The sequence below is a fragment of the Phocoena sinus genome, chromosome 7, assembly GCF_008692025.1.
Source record: "Phocoena sinus isolate mPhoSin1 chromosome 7, mPhoSin1.pri, whole genome shotgun sequence".
Lineage (NCBI taxonomy): Eukaryota > Metazoa > Chordata > Mammalia > Artiodactyla > Phocoenidae > Phocoena > Phocoena sinus.
The window spans coordinates 7,630,826-7,648,375 of record NC_045769.1 but is presented as its reverse complement, the minus strand read 5'-3'; the positions used below and the strand labels follow the sequence as shown (position 1 = coordinate 7,648,375).

Below are 17,550 nucleotides of genomic sequence, written 5' to 3'. Positions count from 1 at the left end.
CTGTTCATATAAATTTAAACTTAGATTCCTGAGAATTAGATTGAACATGACAAAAATTGCTGTGTGGGCAGTTTAGTTGAGTACTTGCAGATTGATAGAGCCCTTTGTAATAATGAAGGAAAAAGGTTCTCTAAGCTGCTTGGTTCCAGAAGGTGAGGTCACCAGTTAAGGAGTTTGTAACTAACGCTCCTCATTAACCCTTTGCTGGGTAGCAAAAAAGAAAATACAAAAAAAAAACCAGTCCACAGGCTCTTCAAATCCTGGCCTCAGGAGAACCTAAGAAATCATCTTGTACAACCCCCTTCTTATGGCTGGGGACCTTACAATGCATTCAGATTTACTTGTCCCAGAATTTTTTACATTGACTCCTTTTAAGCTTTTGAAATATTCTCAAACCATCACCACATCATGGCCATGGACTTCTGCCATGGCTTGCTGTACCAGTGGTCAACTTTTGCATTTGATTACATAACCAAATACCACACAGAACTGGAAGACGTCAGAGTTTGAGGTGTCCCTCTTACCTGGCAGTCCAATCAGTGTTTCCACCAAAGTCAAAGGGAATTTGCTTACCCCAACTAAAAGATGGAGTTTGTTGTGTGACCACAAGGTGATCCAAGCCCAATTGCTTCTCAGCGATGGAGTCTGTCTCTAAAATTCAGTGGGATCAAAATAAGGTCAGGACCTGCATTCTGGCTGGATGTGGTGCCCTACATGAGGCCCCTCCTTGCTGGGGATGTCTGGACACCAGGAAGTCCCTTGCTCTCAGTCCTCTTGGTTGTATTACCCTTTCTGAGCTCTCAGAACACTGTTTTCTCACTTTCTTAAGACTCACGTTGTCGGGAAAACTGGCCACAAGGTCAAGAGGGTGACCCAAGCAAGAGCAGCATGTTCCCGTCATGCAGACTGGATAGAAACCAGTCTGTGGGACAGGAAGCCCAGTATCTGTTGCATGTGTCAGTGTGTCTTGTAGGTCATGCTTCTTTTCATCATCTACCTTTGTTTACCAAACGTATTACGTCACTGAAGGATTGCTTGACTTGGTTTGCCTGTCGGTGCCATTCCTGAGAGATCGTGGTCTTCTTCAGGCTGTTTTCAGTCCAGTGTGACCTCGGGTGCATTCGTAGAACCATGGTATGCAGGATGAGGCGCTGACAGCATGAGGAAGTGAATGTGGTATATTCAGCTAATGTCATTTCTCTGCTTGAAACTCCCCAGTGGTTTCCCACTGTACTTGAAATAAAATCTAAATGCTTCGTCCTGGCCCATCAGGGCATCTCTCGTTGGGCCACCGTCTACCTCGCTAGCCTCTTAGCTTCCAGTTCTCTCCTTTCCAATCTTCTGTTCCTTAGATTCACCCAGCTTGCTCCTACCTTCAAACCTTTGCTCTGGTTGTTCTCCTGCCCGGGATGCTCTCCCCCATGTCATCATGTGACATCCTTTTTGTACACACAGGTCTCAGTCTATTTCCTCAGAGAGACCTTTCCAAACTAAATCCAAGGTAGGTCCCAGGCATTCTCATCACCTCACCTGTTTTATGTTTTTTTTTTAATTTTTATTACTATTATCATTAGTTAATATTTATTTATTTGCCTGCATCGGGTCTTAGTTGCAGCACATGGGATCTTTGTTGCAGCATGCGGGATCTTTTGTTGTGGCACACGGGCTCTTTGTTGCAGCATGTGGGCTTCCCTCTAGTGGCACGTGGGCTCAGTAGTTGCGGCACACTGGCTCTCCGGTTGTAGGGCATGGGCTTAGTTGCTCCGCGGCACGTGGGATCTTAGTTCCCTGACCAGGGATCGAACCTGCGTCTCCTGCATTGGAAGGCAGATGCTTAACCAGTGGACCACCAGGGAAGTCCCCTAACCCTGTTTTATTTTCTTCAAAGTCCTTTCTACTATGGTAAGTAATCTTATCATTTATTTGTTTGCTTATTATCTTTCCCTCCCCATGAGAATGTAAGCTCCACAAGAGAAGGGAGCTTGTCAATCTTGTTTACTTGTATGTCTCCAGGGCCTAGAAAAAAAAGTACCTGCCACATAGTAGGAGCCGAATAAGTATGTGTGGAGTGGCTAATTGAGCGAATGTAGGTGGTTACGAGGAGCATGTTTGGGAGGAGGATGTTGAGGATTACGATAGTGACTCACAGCCAAGCCACATGGCTATTTAGCCCGAAGGAGAGAAGATCCAGGGGGCTACGTGCTAACTATGTAAACATTCAAAGCTGGTGCTATCCCCAAAATAGAGCCTGCCCTGCTGGAAGAGATCTGCCACTTCACTCATTTCTCGAAGCCAGACTGCTGTCCTCTGAGGAGATGGGCTTGTTCTGGGCAGCCCCATGGGGTAGAACTGGGCCACCAAGTGGGAACTCTAGGAAGATGTATTTTGGCTCTACAGGGGGAGACTTTTTTTTACATTGTCGTTGCTGTCTGAGGGTGGAGTGGACTATACTGGCGAGTAGTGGTTTCTCAGGCACGTCAGGTGTGCAGGCGAAAGTTGGACACACTCTGGGAAGACCCGGTGTGGGGAGGTATGGGGATCTAACTCTACACGGTTAGACCAGGCAGGGTTTACAAGCCCTTTCAACCCGGAGTGGCAACAAATCTACCCTATGTTTTTATTTTCTTACTCATTCAGTAAATGTCATATACCAGCTGTGCGCTCAGGCTTTCCCCTGCCCTTCATGCTTCCCCCTTACGGGGGGTGGGGAGGGGGTACCTACCTCAGGGCCCCCTTGCAGTGAGCGGTGGGGGGTTGGGGTCGGGGGAGGGCTGCAGGGAGGGTGTCAGACGCCGTAGGAAGACACAGAAGTCGGGAGGGGGGATCCTGGTCTAGGTCATTGGGGAAAGCCTGCCAGAGGGCGTGGGCTTTACACAGTGGTCTGCAGAACTGGTGGAGGTCGTCAGGAAGAGAAACGGGAAAGACACCCTGAGGGAGAAGAGTATGGAGCCTGATGGGTTTGAGCAGCTTAAGAAGTTCTGTTACAGTTTCTGGCACTTAAGGGCTTGGGGCCAGGAAAGTTGAACGTGCCCAGGGCAGACCCACATGGTAAAGAATTTTGTCACTATTACTTCTTTGTGAAGCAGTGATAGAGCACAGTGGGGGGGGGGGGGGGGGGGGGGGGGCGGCGGCGGTGGGAGAAACAAGCCGGAGGGGCTGGAACGGTGGCAGAAGCCAGCCCAGTAAGGCCTCAGAAGCCGGGTCTGGGCTGCGTGCCCGGGGCAGTGAGGGCCCCGCAGGGTTTAAGCAGTGGAGTGACAAGGGGACTTGTATTTTGGAGAGAGCACTACCCTCAGTGTGGAAAACGGGTTTGAGAAATGGCGGGAGAGCCACACACAGGTTGTTAGATGGTCCTTGAAAGAAGCAGTGGTGGCCCTGACTAAAGTGGTGATGTGGGAAGAAGAGAGATAACAGATTTCAGAGATGTTTGGGAGGGTAGTTCAGTGATGGATCAACACAGGCCAAGACAGACCTGGGGTTTTTCAGTTTGGGGCAGTTGCGGCGCCTTTTTTGGTTTAGTGGAGATGATCCCATTTCCTGGGACGGAGAACACAGGAAGAGAAATGGTTTTGCTGGAGGTGGGGACTTTTGGAGGCGTGAGTCTGAGGTGCCTAGGGGACAGCTAAGTGGCAGTTCCCAGTAGACCCTTGTGTACGTCAGTCTGGAGCTCAGAGAGGTCTGGGCTGACGGCACCGACTGAGGAGCCTAAAGCACAGAGTTGATGCCTGAACTCCTGGGAGTGGATGAGACAGCCCAGGGGGAAAGGGTAGGGTTGGAAGAGAAGGCAGCCGGGCATGCCAGCATGTAAGGAGCAAGGAGAGGAAGAGGAGCCTGGGAAGGGGCAGGCACCCAGAGTGGGACCTGGAGCCAGAAGAGGGAGAAATCGCCGGACCCCAGAGGCCCTCTGAAGGTCAGGCCAAGACACGCCTAAAAAGGTTTGGACATTAGGGACCTGGACAGAAGCAATTATTTTTTGCTTTTGCTAAATGAGGTATATTTAGCAACATTGTTCCCCTATATTCTGGATTAAAAGGGATGCCCCTACTGGGTCAAGAAGAGCCTCTGTCACCACAGTCCAATCTCAGCGGTGGGTAAAGGTGAACTCAAGTGACCGAAGTCTGGAAGGCCCTGGTCTCACTCCTGGTAAGGGAAGCGTGATACTTTCCCACCTGTAATAGCCTTGACCCTTTCAGGTACTTAGGACAGTCACTCTGCCACCAGGTAGAGATGACTGTAAACTAGAAATGTAGAAAGGAATTGTTAGATCTTAAATTGTTAGATCTTAATTAAATAGAACTAGAGTTGATGGCTTAGTGGTTGTTCTATAATGAGCCCCTGTTACGAGTGGCTAAAGAGATTGGCAGTGGGAACCAGGATGTGGCCGGGAACAGGGCTGGGAGAAGTCTCTGACAGGACTTCTGAATTCATAGCCAAGAATGTGGCTTCTATTGAATCATAAAAGATAGGGAGGGATTTCTAGCTGTGACCCACTGAGATGAAAAATTGGGTTGTATTATCTTGTCCTGGAGTTACCGTGACAGTGGTTGGGGGGCAGGGGGTGGTAATGAAAGGAACAAAGGCTCTGAGTCTGACCTGGTTTTGAATCCAGGGTTTATTGCATACTAGCGAGGTAACCTCGGACAAGTGACATGGAACCTCTCTGAGCCTCAGATGATTCATTTGTGAAACACGGTTTATATGGCTCTTGTCAAAGGTACATTAATGTGTGTGGAGCCCCTGGCACAAAAGAGATATTAAATAAATGGTCACTCCTGCTATCCTTATCATTTTTATCATCATTATTGTCAAAATTACGTTCATGTAGTTGTTATAGATTACAAAACACTTTCACATGTTCTCACTGAAGTAAAAACAGATTTCAGCTCAATTTGCTCCCACAGAATGAGATTTTGTAACCTTCCTCTGTCATAGCACTGGTAATACCATATTATCACCACATTGGTGTATCTGCCAACCCCATTAGACTGTGAGCGCCTTAAACAGAGGGATCCTCTTATGGATGCCCAGTGCTAGAGTAATCTAGTGGTTCCGTTTCCATGCATCATGGATCCACGTAAGGAAGCACTTTCTCACGAACAGAGCCCTTCAGAAGTAGAGCAAGTAGCTTCAAGATGTGAGCTCTCCCCGACCCCCCGCCGGGGGTATGTCAAGGGCCACCTGGCAGGGACATAGTTGAAATGTGGCTGAGCTGATTGGGAGGCTGGCTTAGAAGAGATGGTTCTTAAGCCCCTATTTACGTCCTATTAGTGCTTTAATTGGATGAAGCAGTTCTGGTGTCCACTCAAGTTCATTCACAGGAGCATTTGCGGACTTCCCTGGTGGTGCAGGGGACGCAGGATCAATCCCTCGTCTGGGAAGATCCCACATGCCGCGGAGCAACTAAGCCCGTGCGCCACAACTACTGAGCCTGCGCTCTAGAGCCCGTGAGCCACAGCTACTGAGCCCACGTGCCGCAACTGCTGAAGCTTGTGTGCTCTAGGTCCCGCGTGCCGCAACTACTGAGCCCGCATGCTGCAGCTAAAGCCCTTGCGCCTAGAGCCTGTGCTCCACAATAAGAGAAGCCCCCGCAATGAGAAGTCTGCGTACTGCAATGAAGAGTAGCCCCCTCTCACCGCAACTAGAGAAAGCCTGCGCGCAGCAACAAAGACCCAACTGCGGCCAAGAAAATTAATTAATTAAAAAAAAAAGAAAAGAGGAACATTTGCATGTATTTAAGTTTGTGGGCCCTGTGCACAGTGAGCCAGACATGGCCGGCCTTGAGGACTCTTCCTTCCTGTGCTTCCCCAGCTCTTTAGAACTCACAGGACTCACCTTAACCCCAGTAGATGAATATTTTTTGAAGTAAAAAAATGTTCAAAGTATAATTTCCTATGGCAGACAGTGCATTTTTAAACATCAAATGGGTCCTGGGTGTTTTGGCAGCATTTACTACATAACCTTTTGGATTTATATTTTCTCTTTCATAGAATAAAAACTTCAGTGCCACTACCTCAGGAGTTCTGCGAGTTCACATTATGTAAATATATGTAATAAAATATTTACTTAGGGTTTCCATTAAAAAGGTCCGAAGGAGAGAATAAGAGAGCTTCTCTTTGCTGGTTTTAGAGGCTCTTCTGGGAATTCTGAAATTTAAGCCTCTCAAATATGTTTGGATTGGCCCCCTTCGTGTTTTATCTCCTGTAATGAACTCTTTGTCAGTTTGTCAATTTTGACTAAGGACAGAAAGTTCATGTGTAGTAACAACACACAGACTGAATTTAAAATTATGGTTTATATCATGATGTAATAATCCTCCTCTTTTCCTTTAGTCAATATTTACCTGTTAGGCTAGTATATTATAATTCTGACTTCAAAAGAAGACACTTTATTTTACCTTCTCCAAGTGTTGGTTTTAGATACTTGTAATATCAAAACTGGGAGTTGTTGAGCTGTCTGAGACGCTTGGCCGAATTCTGTTAGGGTTGAGTTCCTCGATCATTGCGGGGCAGGTTTCACTGCTCCCAGTGACCCAGCAACACAGCTGCATGGCTCACAGGATGAGGCAGCTGAACTTTGAGCCACGCTGGTTTTCCTCAGCTTTCCAGACAGCCCTCTCCTCTGTGGGAAATAAGTCTATTCTGTTATCCCATAGCAGCCAGTATTTCTTAGATGGACTTGGGTTTTCCCTAATGTATTAGTGTTACAGGACTGGGTGGAGAAACCCAGTGCTGCCCTGCAGGAGTGTGAGACAGATGAGAGTGGGGAATCTTAAATTCTTTTCCATCCCTGAACCTCTTATTTTAACCGCCCCAAGTTTAAACATTTTTCCATTTTAAAAACAGGGAAGAATCATCTCCCAGTGAAGAAGGAATAGGAGGACAATAAATGGCTACAAAATTTGAGGCTAAAATGTGAGATACCTTAAGACTGATTATCCAGGTAACCAGAGGCAAGAGTGGTGACGTGTCAGTAACTCTTTCTGAGTCAACTTGGGAATCAGTCAGGATTCTTTTAGTGAGAATTCAAGTTCAGCTGGATCCTGGAGTTCAGATGAGGTCATCTTGATCCTCCCTTTATTTCTTAGACCTATTGTTTTCTATATTGGCATGATTATGTGGCAAAAATGTTTCCTTGGCAGCTCCAGACTTATTGTCTAGGGTCCTGGGAGAGAGACCCTCTTTTCTGCAGCCCGTATCAATCCCTGAAAACAGGCTCAGAATAGATCTATTGACACTTGCGTCACAGGCCTGTGCCTAGACCAGTCACTATGAACAGGAATGGAGTATAACGGAATTCCATCAAGCACATACTTAAATTGTCAGCAGATTCACCTTTGTGCTTGTGTCATCACTGTGCTTCTGTCTGCCCATTATGCTTCCCCTCTGCAAACTATATGCCATTTCACATGTGTACTCTTTTCCATATTCTGTCCATTATGTGCATTTTTGTGTGCATATAATCACATATACTCCATCTGATAGATGATTTATGGGATGTTCAAGAGGAAATCTTAAATGTATAACCTAACCAGCCCCCAAGCCCACTTTAGGTATGATTCTACAAGCCTGAGTCATCTGACCATGTCTCTGGTAGAACTCAGAGAGAAGACAGGGCCTGTTGAAAAAACAACTCCACCAGGAAGGGACAGGGCAATTCTAAAATGGAAAAAAAGTAGGTCTTTTACCACAGTAGGCAAACAAATTGTTGATTCGTTCACTCAACAAACATTGAGTGCCTATGGTTTGTCAGGCATTCTTCTAGGCACTGGGCCTACAACAGTGGACTTGACACAAAAGGCCCTGCCTTACTGGAGCCTGCACTGTAGGGGCAGACAGTAAACACATGAGCCAATAAAAAGATGTGCTGTGATATCTGATAGTGATGAAAGCTCTGAAGAGAAGACCACGAGAAGCATCTTCAGTTATGGATTAGGTGCTTTAACAGAGGGCAGAGAATCTCTTCTTGTCCTGGGATTCTCTTTCAGTTGACCCTTACAAGGTAGGAAGGATTTTGATGGGCAGACCCTGTTGTGATTATTATCCCAAGTGTAAGAAAAAGCATGAGCCAAGCAAGCATCTGAATGGGATGAGGTAAGATACGTTCTGGGAATGGAAAGCAGTTTCCCATGACAGCTGCGTAGAGAGCATGTGGAGGATGAGCCATAAGGCTGGCGAGGTGGACTGAGGCGAGCCCGGGCAAGGGCACGAGTAACAGGCTAAGGAGCGACATCAGCAGACCCATGGGTACGAGAGGGGTGTTAGCAACAGTGTGGAGGGCTAGGTGGGAGGGGGTGGAGTCAAGGTAGGAAGGCCAGCCAGTGGGACCGAGGAAAGGCTGTGGCAGACAGGGAGGGCAGTGCTTTCAGGGGCAGGGGCTGCAGGATTTAGGCATTAATTCCTTCTAGTGAGCTGTAAGGATTTGTTCGTCATCCAAAATGAGTCTTCTTTTACAAGTCTACTGATGTTTACTCAAAGACGAGAAGCCTTTAGAAATGGTAAACATTTGTAAAAATGGTTAATGTGATAAATGATTAATGGGATAAAAATGGTTAATGGGATAAAAATCTCATCATCTGTTGGCAGTACAATGAGGAAAGTAAATATAGCGCACACTGCAGTGGGTAGGTGGCGCACCGGGCCAGCCTGAAAATGGCAGCCTGTACTCCAAGCCCTGTGGCCTCTGGGAGGGACATGCCTTCTCGGGATGGATTCCCAGGAGGGATTGCCCTTGCCTTCCATTCCAGGCTGATCAACCTTCTTGTGCATCTACAGGCAACTTTGAAGTGGGAGTTCACATCGCTGACGTCAGTTACTTTGTTCCTGAGGGATCCAGTCTGGATAAAGTGGCTGCTGAGAGAGCTACAAGTGTCTACTTGGTTCAGAAGGTAAAAATCAGTTTCCGGTTTCTTGGATCGAAAGACGTGCTTCTATTTAATCATCTTCCTTTGTTTGTTTGTTTGTTTCTCCTTAAAAACATCCATGAGGGACAGCAATCTTGTCTGAACATCTTTTCTCACATCTAATGAGATCTTTAAAAAATGGTTTTCCCCGGAAAAGTGTTTGCCCTCGGTTATTGTATGTTTTCCTGTTAGGCCCTTGTATGTCCAAGAGGAGCCAGACTGAGGCGTTCTCAAGGCAGGACACAGGCACTCATCTCAGGCCTTCAGACTGGCCCTGCCATGTAAGTAGCTCAGACAAGTGGTCAGCTTCAGAAAGAAACGAGGAACTTTCAAACTGTTGTTCCAAAGTGGGGCTCAGCAAACTCGGCCCACACCGGTCACAGTTTTTGTAAAGTCTTACTGCCATACAGTCACACCCGTTCATTTACGTAATGTCTGAGGTGACGTCACACTACTGTAGGAGAATGGAATGAAAATTTACTAGTGGCCTTTTAAGAAAAAGTTTCGAACTCTGGTGTAAAGCGTGGGGGCTGATCTGCTCTTGACCTGCCCTTTACAAGATAACCTGGTACATCCCAGAGGTGCAGAAGCAAAGGGAGCCAAGTCTGGGCTTTTCCTCTTAGTCCTGATGTTGCCTCTCTTGCTAAGTCACCGAGTCTCTCTAGATCTCCTTTGACAAGTACTTAATGATGAGCGCCAGACACTGCCCTAGGCCTGGTGGTGAATAAAAGACCACTCCTGAGTTATTCCCCCACTAGAGCTCATGAATTCGCTCCAGGCTTCTTCCTCCTCCATTTGACAGTCTGTTCATCTGTTCATTTGGCTCATCTTACATCACTGACTGTATCATGACTTGCACCTCCTAACTTCCTTGAACCCGGTGATCCAGTTTTGGATTGCTACATACAACTGGCTTGAACCTTCCCTCCTCCCATGCCCTTGGACATGACTTCTGATGTTTGCACTTTGACTGCACTTAGGTGAGGGCTATATCTCCTCCATCTACCCATGTATCCCATGGCCTTCTGGCAGCTGGGAGCCCTTTACCTGGCCCCGTCTCTCAGGGGTGAGAAAGCAGCCCAGGTGCCAAACCTGCTCCATTCTGGGAACTTCCAAATGTCATCACCTAGAGAAAGGAGACAGCTACCCAGTCTCCCTCCACTGCCTGCTCTGATTGGCAGCTCCCACTGCCAGCACGCCTGTGTGCTCACACAGCTGGCAGAGGAAAAGCCAGGCTCTGAGCACTGCCCTCACTCGCAGCGTGTCCTGGGAGGCCACTGTACTTCGGGGTCCTCCCTCTCTAACTTCTGGGAAAATTCAGCCTGCTGCCTGCTCCGGATGGAAATATCTCGTGGGGTGCCAGGCTGTAGGTTTGAGAACACCAGCAGCATAGGGATCCTGGAGAGGCCCTGGAAAGGCGGTTCTCCGAGCCCCTGACCTTTATGAACCTGCAGATCTTGGCACAGCACTGAGACACATCTGCAGGACAGCATTCCCCTGCTCTTGGTTATCGCCAGCCTCTCTTCACTACCACCCCTTCCCAACAGGGGCTTGGGAAGCTCATGGTCCTGAGCACACGCACCCCCGCTTCCTGCTGGTTTCCGGTATGCACTGGCCCTTGTGTGGACATGCTGTCTAGACCCTGGCAAGGAGGCCACTAGGGGGGTCTGTGTGCTGCTCACTCTGAAAACGTCCCACCCCTAGAGTCCCAGGAACCTGACTCCATGCTTTTACGACTGGGCCATGGCCGTAGGGAAAGACTAGTGTCATCTTGGCAGTGCTAAGGGTGGTAGCAGATCTTTTTAAGAGGCAGTGTTCTCCTGGGCTCTGTTTTCTTTTCCTAGCTAAAGATCTGAAAACGGTCACTGACTACTTCACATCGGTTCTCCTGGATGACCCTGTGGCACCACCGCCATACCTACCACCTCCCCATCACATCATTTCCTGGAATATACCATCTGCCAGGGGTCTATTCAGACACAAAGACAGAGGAACCATATTCCAAATGCATGATTGGCCTGGGGCCCAAGGCTTGTAAGTTCACCCAACTGTTAACGGTATAATTTCATTCCAAGTCTGAAACCAAGGCTCTCTACAAATAGAGGCACCAACTTCTGTCAAGGGTTTCTTAGCCTCTCCCTCTTGCCTGTGGAGCCCACTTCTGCCAGAACTACCACAGCTTCAACACGGCCATCATCTAAGGTTTTCACCCCTTCCATAAACCCAAGACCTTCTGTTGCTGTCCTCTGAGGCACAGTATTAGGACTCCTGGCACCTCAGCCATACCTGGCAGCATGCGTGACACGTGGAAGATGGACTTCCATACATACCTCTGCCAGGTCCAACAGACCATGTCATTTGGCCTTTGAGTGGCCCAGCCGTCTGCTAGCAATAAAAGCACAGAATCTCTACTGAACAGAAGGGTTGCTGCACAGTGGAATCATCATTCATTTCCCCAACCCTGCCTTGTACAGATCCATTACTCCCCCACTTACATACATGGTCCTGGACCACTTATACCAGCAGTCTTCATGCCGGCCTCAGGAGGGGTATGTTCAAGAATCCCTGGACTCCATTTCCAGCAAAGTGCCTATGTGGTGCCCACAAAGGTGTTGGCAGTTCTAGAACAGAAGTCTTCTAGGACAGTCCAAAAGTTCCTAGGATTTCTAGCATCTACCAAGTTCCTCTCACGTTTCCAACCTGTCCACCCCAATAACTAACCTCTCAGAAGGGAAGAGACAAAAATTAACTCAAAACAAATCACAGACCTCAATGTGAGATGTAAAACTATAAAACTCCTAGAAGATAACATTGGAGAAATTTTAGATGCCCTTGGTTTGGCAATGACTATTTATTTATTTATTTTACGTTTACTTATTTTTGGCTGCATTGGGTCTTCATCGCAGCACGCAGGCTTTCTCTAGTTGTGGCAAGCAGGGGCTACTCTTCATTGCGGTGTGCGGGCTTCTCATTGCAGTGGCTTCTCTTGTTGTAGAGCACGGGCTCTAGGCATGAGGGCTTCAGTAGTTGCAGCACATGGGCTCAGTAGTTGCAGCGCACGGGCTCTAAGGTGGGCGAGCTTCAGTAGTTGTGGTGCGTGGGCTCAGTAGTTGTGGTGCATGGGCTTAGTTGCTCCATGGCATGTGGGATCTTCCCAGACCAGGGATCAAACCCATGTCCCCTGCATTGGCAGGCAATTCTTAACCACTGCGCCACCAGTGAAGTCCAGCAGTGACCTTTTAGATACAACACCAAATGCACAATCTATGAAAGAAAGAATTGATAATCTGGACTTAATTAAAATTAAAAATTTATGCTCTGCAAAAGACACTGTCAAGAGAATGAAAAGATAAGCCATAGACTTGGAGGAAATTTGCAAAAGACACATCTGATAAAGGACTATTAGCCAAAATGTACAGAGTACTCTTAAAATTCAACAATAAAGAAATGAACAACCCATTTGAGAACAGGCAAAAGACCTTAATAGATATTTCACCAAAGAAGGTATACAGATGGCAAATAAACATATGCAAAGATGCTCCACATCATATGTCATTAGAGGAATGTAAACTAAAATAGTCATGATGCTACTACACTCCTATTAGACTGGCCAAAGTCCAGAACACTGACAACACCAAATGCTGGTAAAGATGTGGAGCAACAGGAACGCATTCATTGCTTATGACAATGCAAAATGGTGCAGCCAGTTTGGAAGAGAGTTTGGCAGTTTCTTATAAAACTAAACATAGTTTTACCATATGGTCTAGTAATTGCACTCTTTGTTTTTACGCAAAGGAGTTCAAAATGTATGTCCATGCAAAAATCTGCACATGGGTGTTTATAGCAGCTTTATTTATTTTATTTTATTTTTTTTTTTTTTTTTTATTTTTTTTTTTTTGCGATACTCGGGCCTCTCACTGCTGTGGCCTCTCCCGTTGTGGAGCACAGGCTCCGGACGCGCAGGCTCAGCGGCCATGGCTCACGGGCCCAGCTGCTGCCGCGGCATGTGGGATCTTCCCGGACCGGGGCACGAACCCATGTCCCCTGCATCGGCAGGCGGACTCTCAACCACTGCGCCACCAGGGAAGCCCTATTTTATTTTTTGCGGTACACGGGCCTCTCACTGTTGTGGCCTCTCCCGTTGCGGAGCACAGGCTCCAGACGCGCAGGCTCAGCGGCCATGGCTCACGGGCCCAGCCGCTCCGCGGCATGTGGGATCTTCCCGGACCGGGGCACGAACCTGTGTCCCCTGCATCGGCAGGAGGACTCTAAACTACTGCACCACAAGGGAAGCCCAGCTTTATTCTTATTTTCTAAAATTTGGAAGCAACCTCCAAAATGTCCATCAGTAGGTGAATGGATAAACTGTGGTACATCCAAACAATGGAATATTATTTGGCACTAAAAAGAAACCAACTATCAAGCCATGAAAAGACATGGTTCCTCCATAGGAACCTTAAATATAAATTACTAAGTGAAAGAAGCCAATCTTCAAAGGCTACATACTGTAAGATCCCAACTATATGACTTTCTAGAAAAGTGAAGATTATGAAGGCAGTGAAAAGATCAGCAACCGCCAGGGACTAGCAGAGAGGGAGGGATGGGTAAGTAGAGCGCAGAGGATTTTTAGGAAGTGAAACTACTCTGTATGGTACTATAATGGTAGGTACTTCTCATTATACATTTGTCCAAATTCATAGCATGTAAAACACCAAGAATGACCCCTAATGTAAACTATGGACTTCGGGTGATAATGATATGTCAGTGCAGATTCATTAGCTATAACAAATGGACCACTCTGGTAGGAATGTTGATAATGGGACTGTGCATGGGGTGGGGGGGCGGGGAGGATATGGGAAATCTCTGTAACTTCTGCTCAATTTTGCTGTAAACCTAAAACTGCTCTAAAAAAATAAAGTCTTTTTTTTTTTTTTTTTTTTAATTTTAAAGGCAGGGGGAGAATGGGACTCTTCTAGGCCTTGACTGCAGCCATGTCCTTTAGGGGCTGGAGATCCTGTGGCCTGTGGCCCAAGTTTGGCTCCACCATCTTGGTCAGCCAGTGGTTGGCAGTGATGTCTTCAACCCCATGGTGGAGGTTGTCCTGTCTGGAAGCCTCTACTCCCTCTCCAGAGAGTGCTGGCTCTGACGTGCATTGTCCCAAACGGGAGCCAGAGCTATCATCTGTTCAATCCAGTGGAGGCCCTCCCCAGGGAAACCTAGCACCTCCTCTCCCCTGCCCCATAACAGTACTTTCTGGATCACTGCAGCCTAGAACATGTAATCAAAACCCTAGAGCTCCACCTGCTCCACGAGAATTGGACATCTGCTTTCTTCAGGGGTTCAGCTTTGCCTGCCGTTTATACTGGGTGCTCAGACCCACCGTGTAGGTGTTTTCAGCCATTCCAGAAATGAGAATACAGGAGGAGAGGGAGATGGAGTTGATTATTAAGCTGTGAAATTCTGGGTCAAAAGCTGCATGATCTTCCAAACCCAGTTATAATTAACAGGGTGTTACCAGTGATAGGTGACCTGTGTGCACAGTGATGCCTAAAAGATCCAGAACTTTCAGTCATCTCTCAATAAGAATGGAAAGCTTTATCCTCATACCCCAATGACTTAGCTTGTTTCAGAGCAACTATGCCCCTGTCTGGCCTCTGTGACCTGTTCAAACCTAAATGCTGCGTTCAGAACTTCTGTTTGACCCCCATCCCTCACAATGTCTACGGCACCTGTGCCCAAGCTGTGGGCGGATATACGTGGCTTAAGGGAATGCAGCACAAACGTGTTACCCACACATACCACTGAACATCAGCACATGCGGCTTCCTCCCTAACCTCCCCTCCCATGGCCATGAAGCTGGAGCCATCACCATTCCATTGTTACCCATATGGACAGTGCTGGCCTTTAGTTTGTGTTTATATTTTTGCAGGGCCTGTTCAACATTTTTCAAGTTCATATCCACCTAACCTTCACTCACAACCAGACAAGACCTGTTGACCTGGGACTAGAAGAATTATTGTTACTGTTACACCCCTTTCTACTGACGGCATTCCTTGTCCACAGTTGTCTCCACTCATTTGTTTAATATCCTCATTCATAGTAACTGTAGCCTCAACTTCTGAGCTTCTGTAGCGTGGCGTAGCCGCGAGTACCTAAGGAACCATGAGTTACTTAGGAGGATCTTGCATTTCTGATAGGCCAAGAATGGGAATAAGGAATATGTCAGTCAAGCCTGGGTCTCATAAGACATTCATATGGAAGATGCTGTTTGACTCTCCTCTTCAGTACACACAAACCATCTGTTAGTATCAATACTCTGGGTCTTTGGAAGTGCCAACGGTCATTGAATCCCTGGCCTGCCAACTTCACCCCCCTCAGTGGCTTCCTGCCAACTATGTCTGCTCCTCCACATTGTATCCACCTTACCGACACTTGATGGACAGCCTGAGGCAGGGAGCCCAAGTATCTTCTAGCTTATGATACCTGGGAATGTCACAGCTAATTGGCATTTACTCTACTAGGAAAGGTGTGAGAAAGAGAACCCAGCTCCCACCTCAGAAGTCTGCATAACCCACAGGATAGCTAAAATAAAGACATTTAGGGACTTCCCTGGTGGTCCAGTGGTTAAGACTCCATGCTGCTAATGCAGGGGGCCTGGGTTCAATCCCTGGTCAGAGAAGTAGATCCCACATGCCATGACTAAAAACAAAACAAAACAAAAAGATCCTGCATGCTGCAACTAAAAGATCCTGCATGCTGCCGCTAAAGATCCCACATGCCGCAACTAAAAAAAAAAGATCCCACGTGCGGCAATGAAGTTCCTGCGTGCCGCAACTAAGACCCAGCACAGCCAAACAAACAAATAAATATTTTTTTAAAATAAAGACAGATAACACCAAGTATCCACGAGGATGTGGAGTAGTGGGAACTCTCACTGCTGCGGGGAAGGCAAATTGGTACAACCACTTTGGAAAACTGTTTGATAGTGTTATGGGCTGAATGTTTGTGTCCCCCTCAAATTCATATCTTGAAATCCTAACCCCTAGTGTGATGATCTTAGGAGGCAGGGCCTTTGGGAGGTGATTAGGTCAAGGGTGGAGCCCTCGTGAATGGGATTAGTGCCCATATAAAAGAGACCCCAGAGAGCACTCTCATCACCATGTGAGGATACTGCAGGAAGGCGCCATCTGTGAACCAGGAAACGGGCCCTCTCTAGACACTGAATCTGCCATCACCTTGATCTTGGGTTTCCAAACCCCAGAACAGTGAGAAATAAGTGTGTGTTGTTTAACCCACCCAGTCTATGATAGTTTTATTTTAGCAGTCTGAACATAGTAAGACAGGCAGTGTCTTTTAAAGTTGAATGTATGTACACACTTTGTGGCCCAGCATTTCTGCTTCTGGGTCTGTACCTAACAGAAATGCATGCATGTGTTACAAAAAGAATGTGTAAGAATGTTCATTGCAACACTATGCAAAGTAGCCAATAAACTAGAAGCTATTCAATACCGTCAGCTATAGGATGAACAAATAATTTGTGGTATGTTCACTCAGTGGGATGCAATACAACAATGAGAATGAAGCAATGACAGCTCCACACACACACATAATGGTGAAGGAAGCCAAACACAAGAGTAAACACTGTGTGAGTCCATTTATATAAAGTTCCAAAACAAGCAAGGCTAGAAGTCAGGATAGGGACTACCACTGGGGGAAAAGGGCCCATCTGGTAGGGGAACTTCTAATGATTCTTGATCTGGGCACTGATGACACCAGTGTTCAGTTTGTGAGAATGCATCAAGCTTTTCCTTTATGACTTGTGTGTGTGTGTGTGTGTGTGTGTGTGTGTGTGTGTGTGTGTGTAATACTTAAATAAAAATATGTTTTTATTTTGAAGCTTTTTGGGGAGTGACTTTTCCTCCACTCTGGCTCCTTTCAGTATATATAACCAGCCTCATCAGGCAAGGGAGCCACATCAAAATCCAGGTACCTCACTCATCGCTTGGCCCTCCAGAGAGCACAGCTCTGATATTTGTACACTGACTACACTTCACATAACCTCAGGTTGGAGACATCCCATCCACACCTCCTGCCCCAAAATGCAGTTGGCTAAATCCAGCCTTTGGCCCAGGGCCTCTTAGGGAAGGTGATAAGACTTCAAAATCCCTTTTATCTACAAAAGCTATAACGTTATAATGGAAAGAGCAATAGAAGTAGCAATCAGACCACATAAAGTGAGTAAATGTGAAGCGTTCTCACCACACGGATTCAAATATTTAAGAAGTTTTGGCACAATTCGGGGTTTCTCTTCAGAGCAGGTGGCTTTCACTTATGTAGCTCCGCACTCTCCTTTTAGAGCCAGGAATTACGTTTCAGATTCAGAAATGAGAAAAATAAAATTGGGTTAAATAAGTAAGCCTGTTTCCTTTGCTCTTCTCTTTCCTTTGGTTTCGTGATTGTCATAGTCCTAGAATTTCTCTTTGGGAATGCAGAGTTGGGACTCTTAAGCTCTGGAAATGGGGAGCTGAGTGGAGGAAGGGCCCCTATGCTCCCGAGCGGCTCCAGGCTCCTGCTGCCCGGCACTGCCCCCAGCTTGGCACGAGTGAATGGTGCCAGCCCACAGCCTTGGGCAGCAGCAGCTGTGCATTCTG

At 47.0% G+C, this 17,550-nt stretch overlaps 1 protein-coding gene across 7 annotated transcripts in view; it reads left to right on the top strand.

Moving 5' to 3' along the window:
• DIS3L2 (DIS3 like 3'-5' exoribonuclease 2) overlaps nucleotides 1-17,550 on the top strand; it is a 376,911-nt gene that overhangs the window by 252,138 nt on the left and 107,223 nt on the right. For 5 of the 7 annotated variants that reach the window (XR_004350756.1, XM_032637768.1, XM_032637766.1 and 2 more), the window contains exon 11: nucleotides 8,772-8,884. Coding sequence is in view for 5 of the 7 variants with exons in the window: in XM_032637768.1 (XP_032493659.1) it covers nucleotides 8,772-8,884 (113 nt within the window). In the remaining 2 variants the exon portion in view is untranslated. Of the gene's footprint in view, nucleotides 1-8,771; nucleotides 8,885-9,091; nucleotides 9,181-10,743; nucleotides 10,917-17,550 lie in introns of those variants that run through there. The other 2 variants (XM_032637770.1, XR_004350757.1) reach the window with 2 other exon arrangements.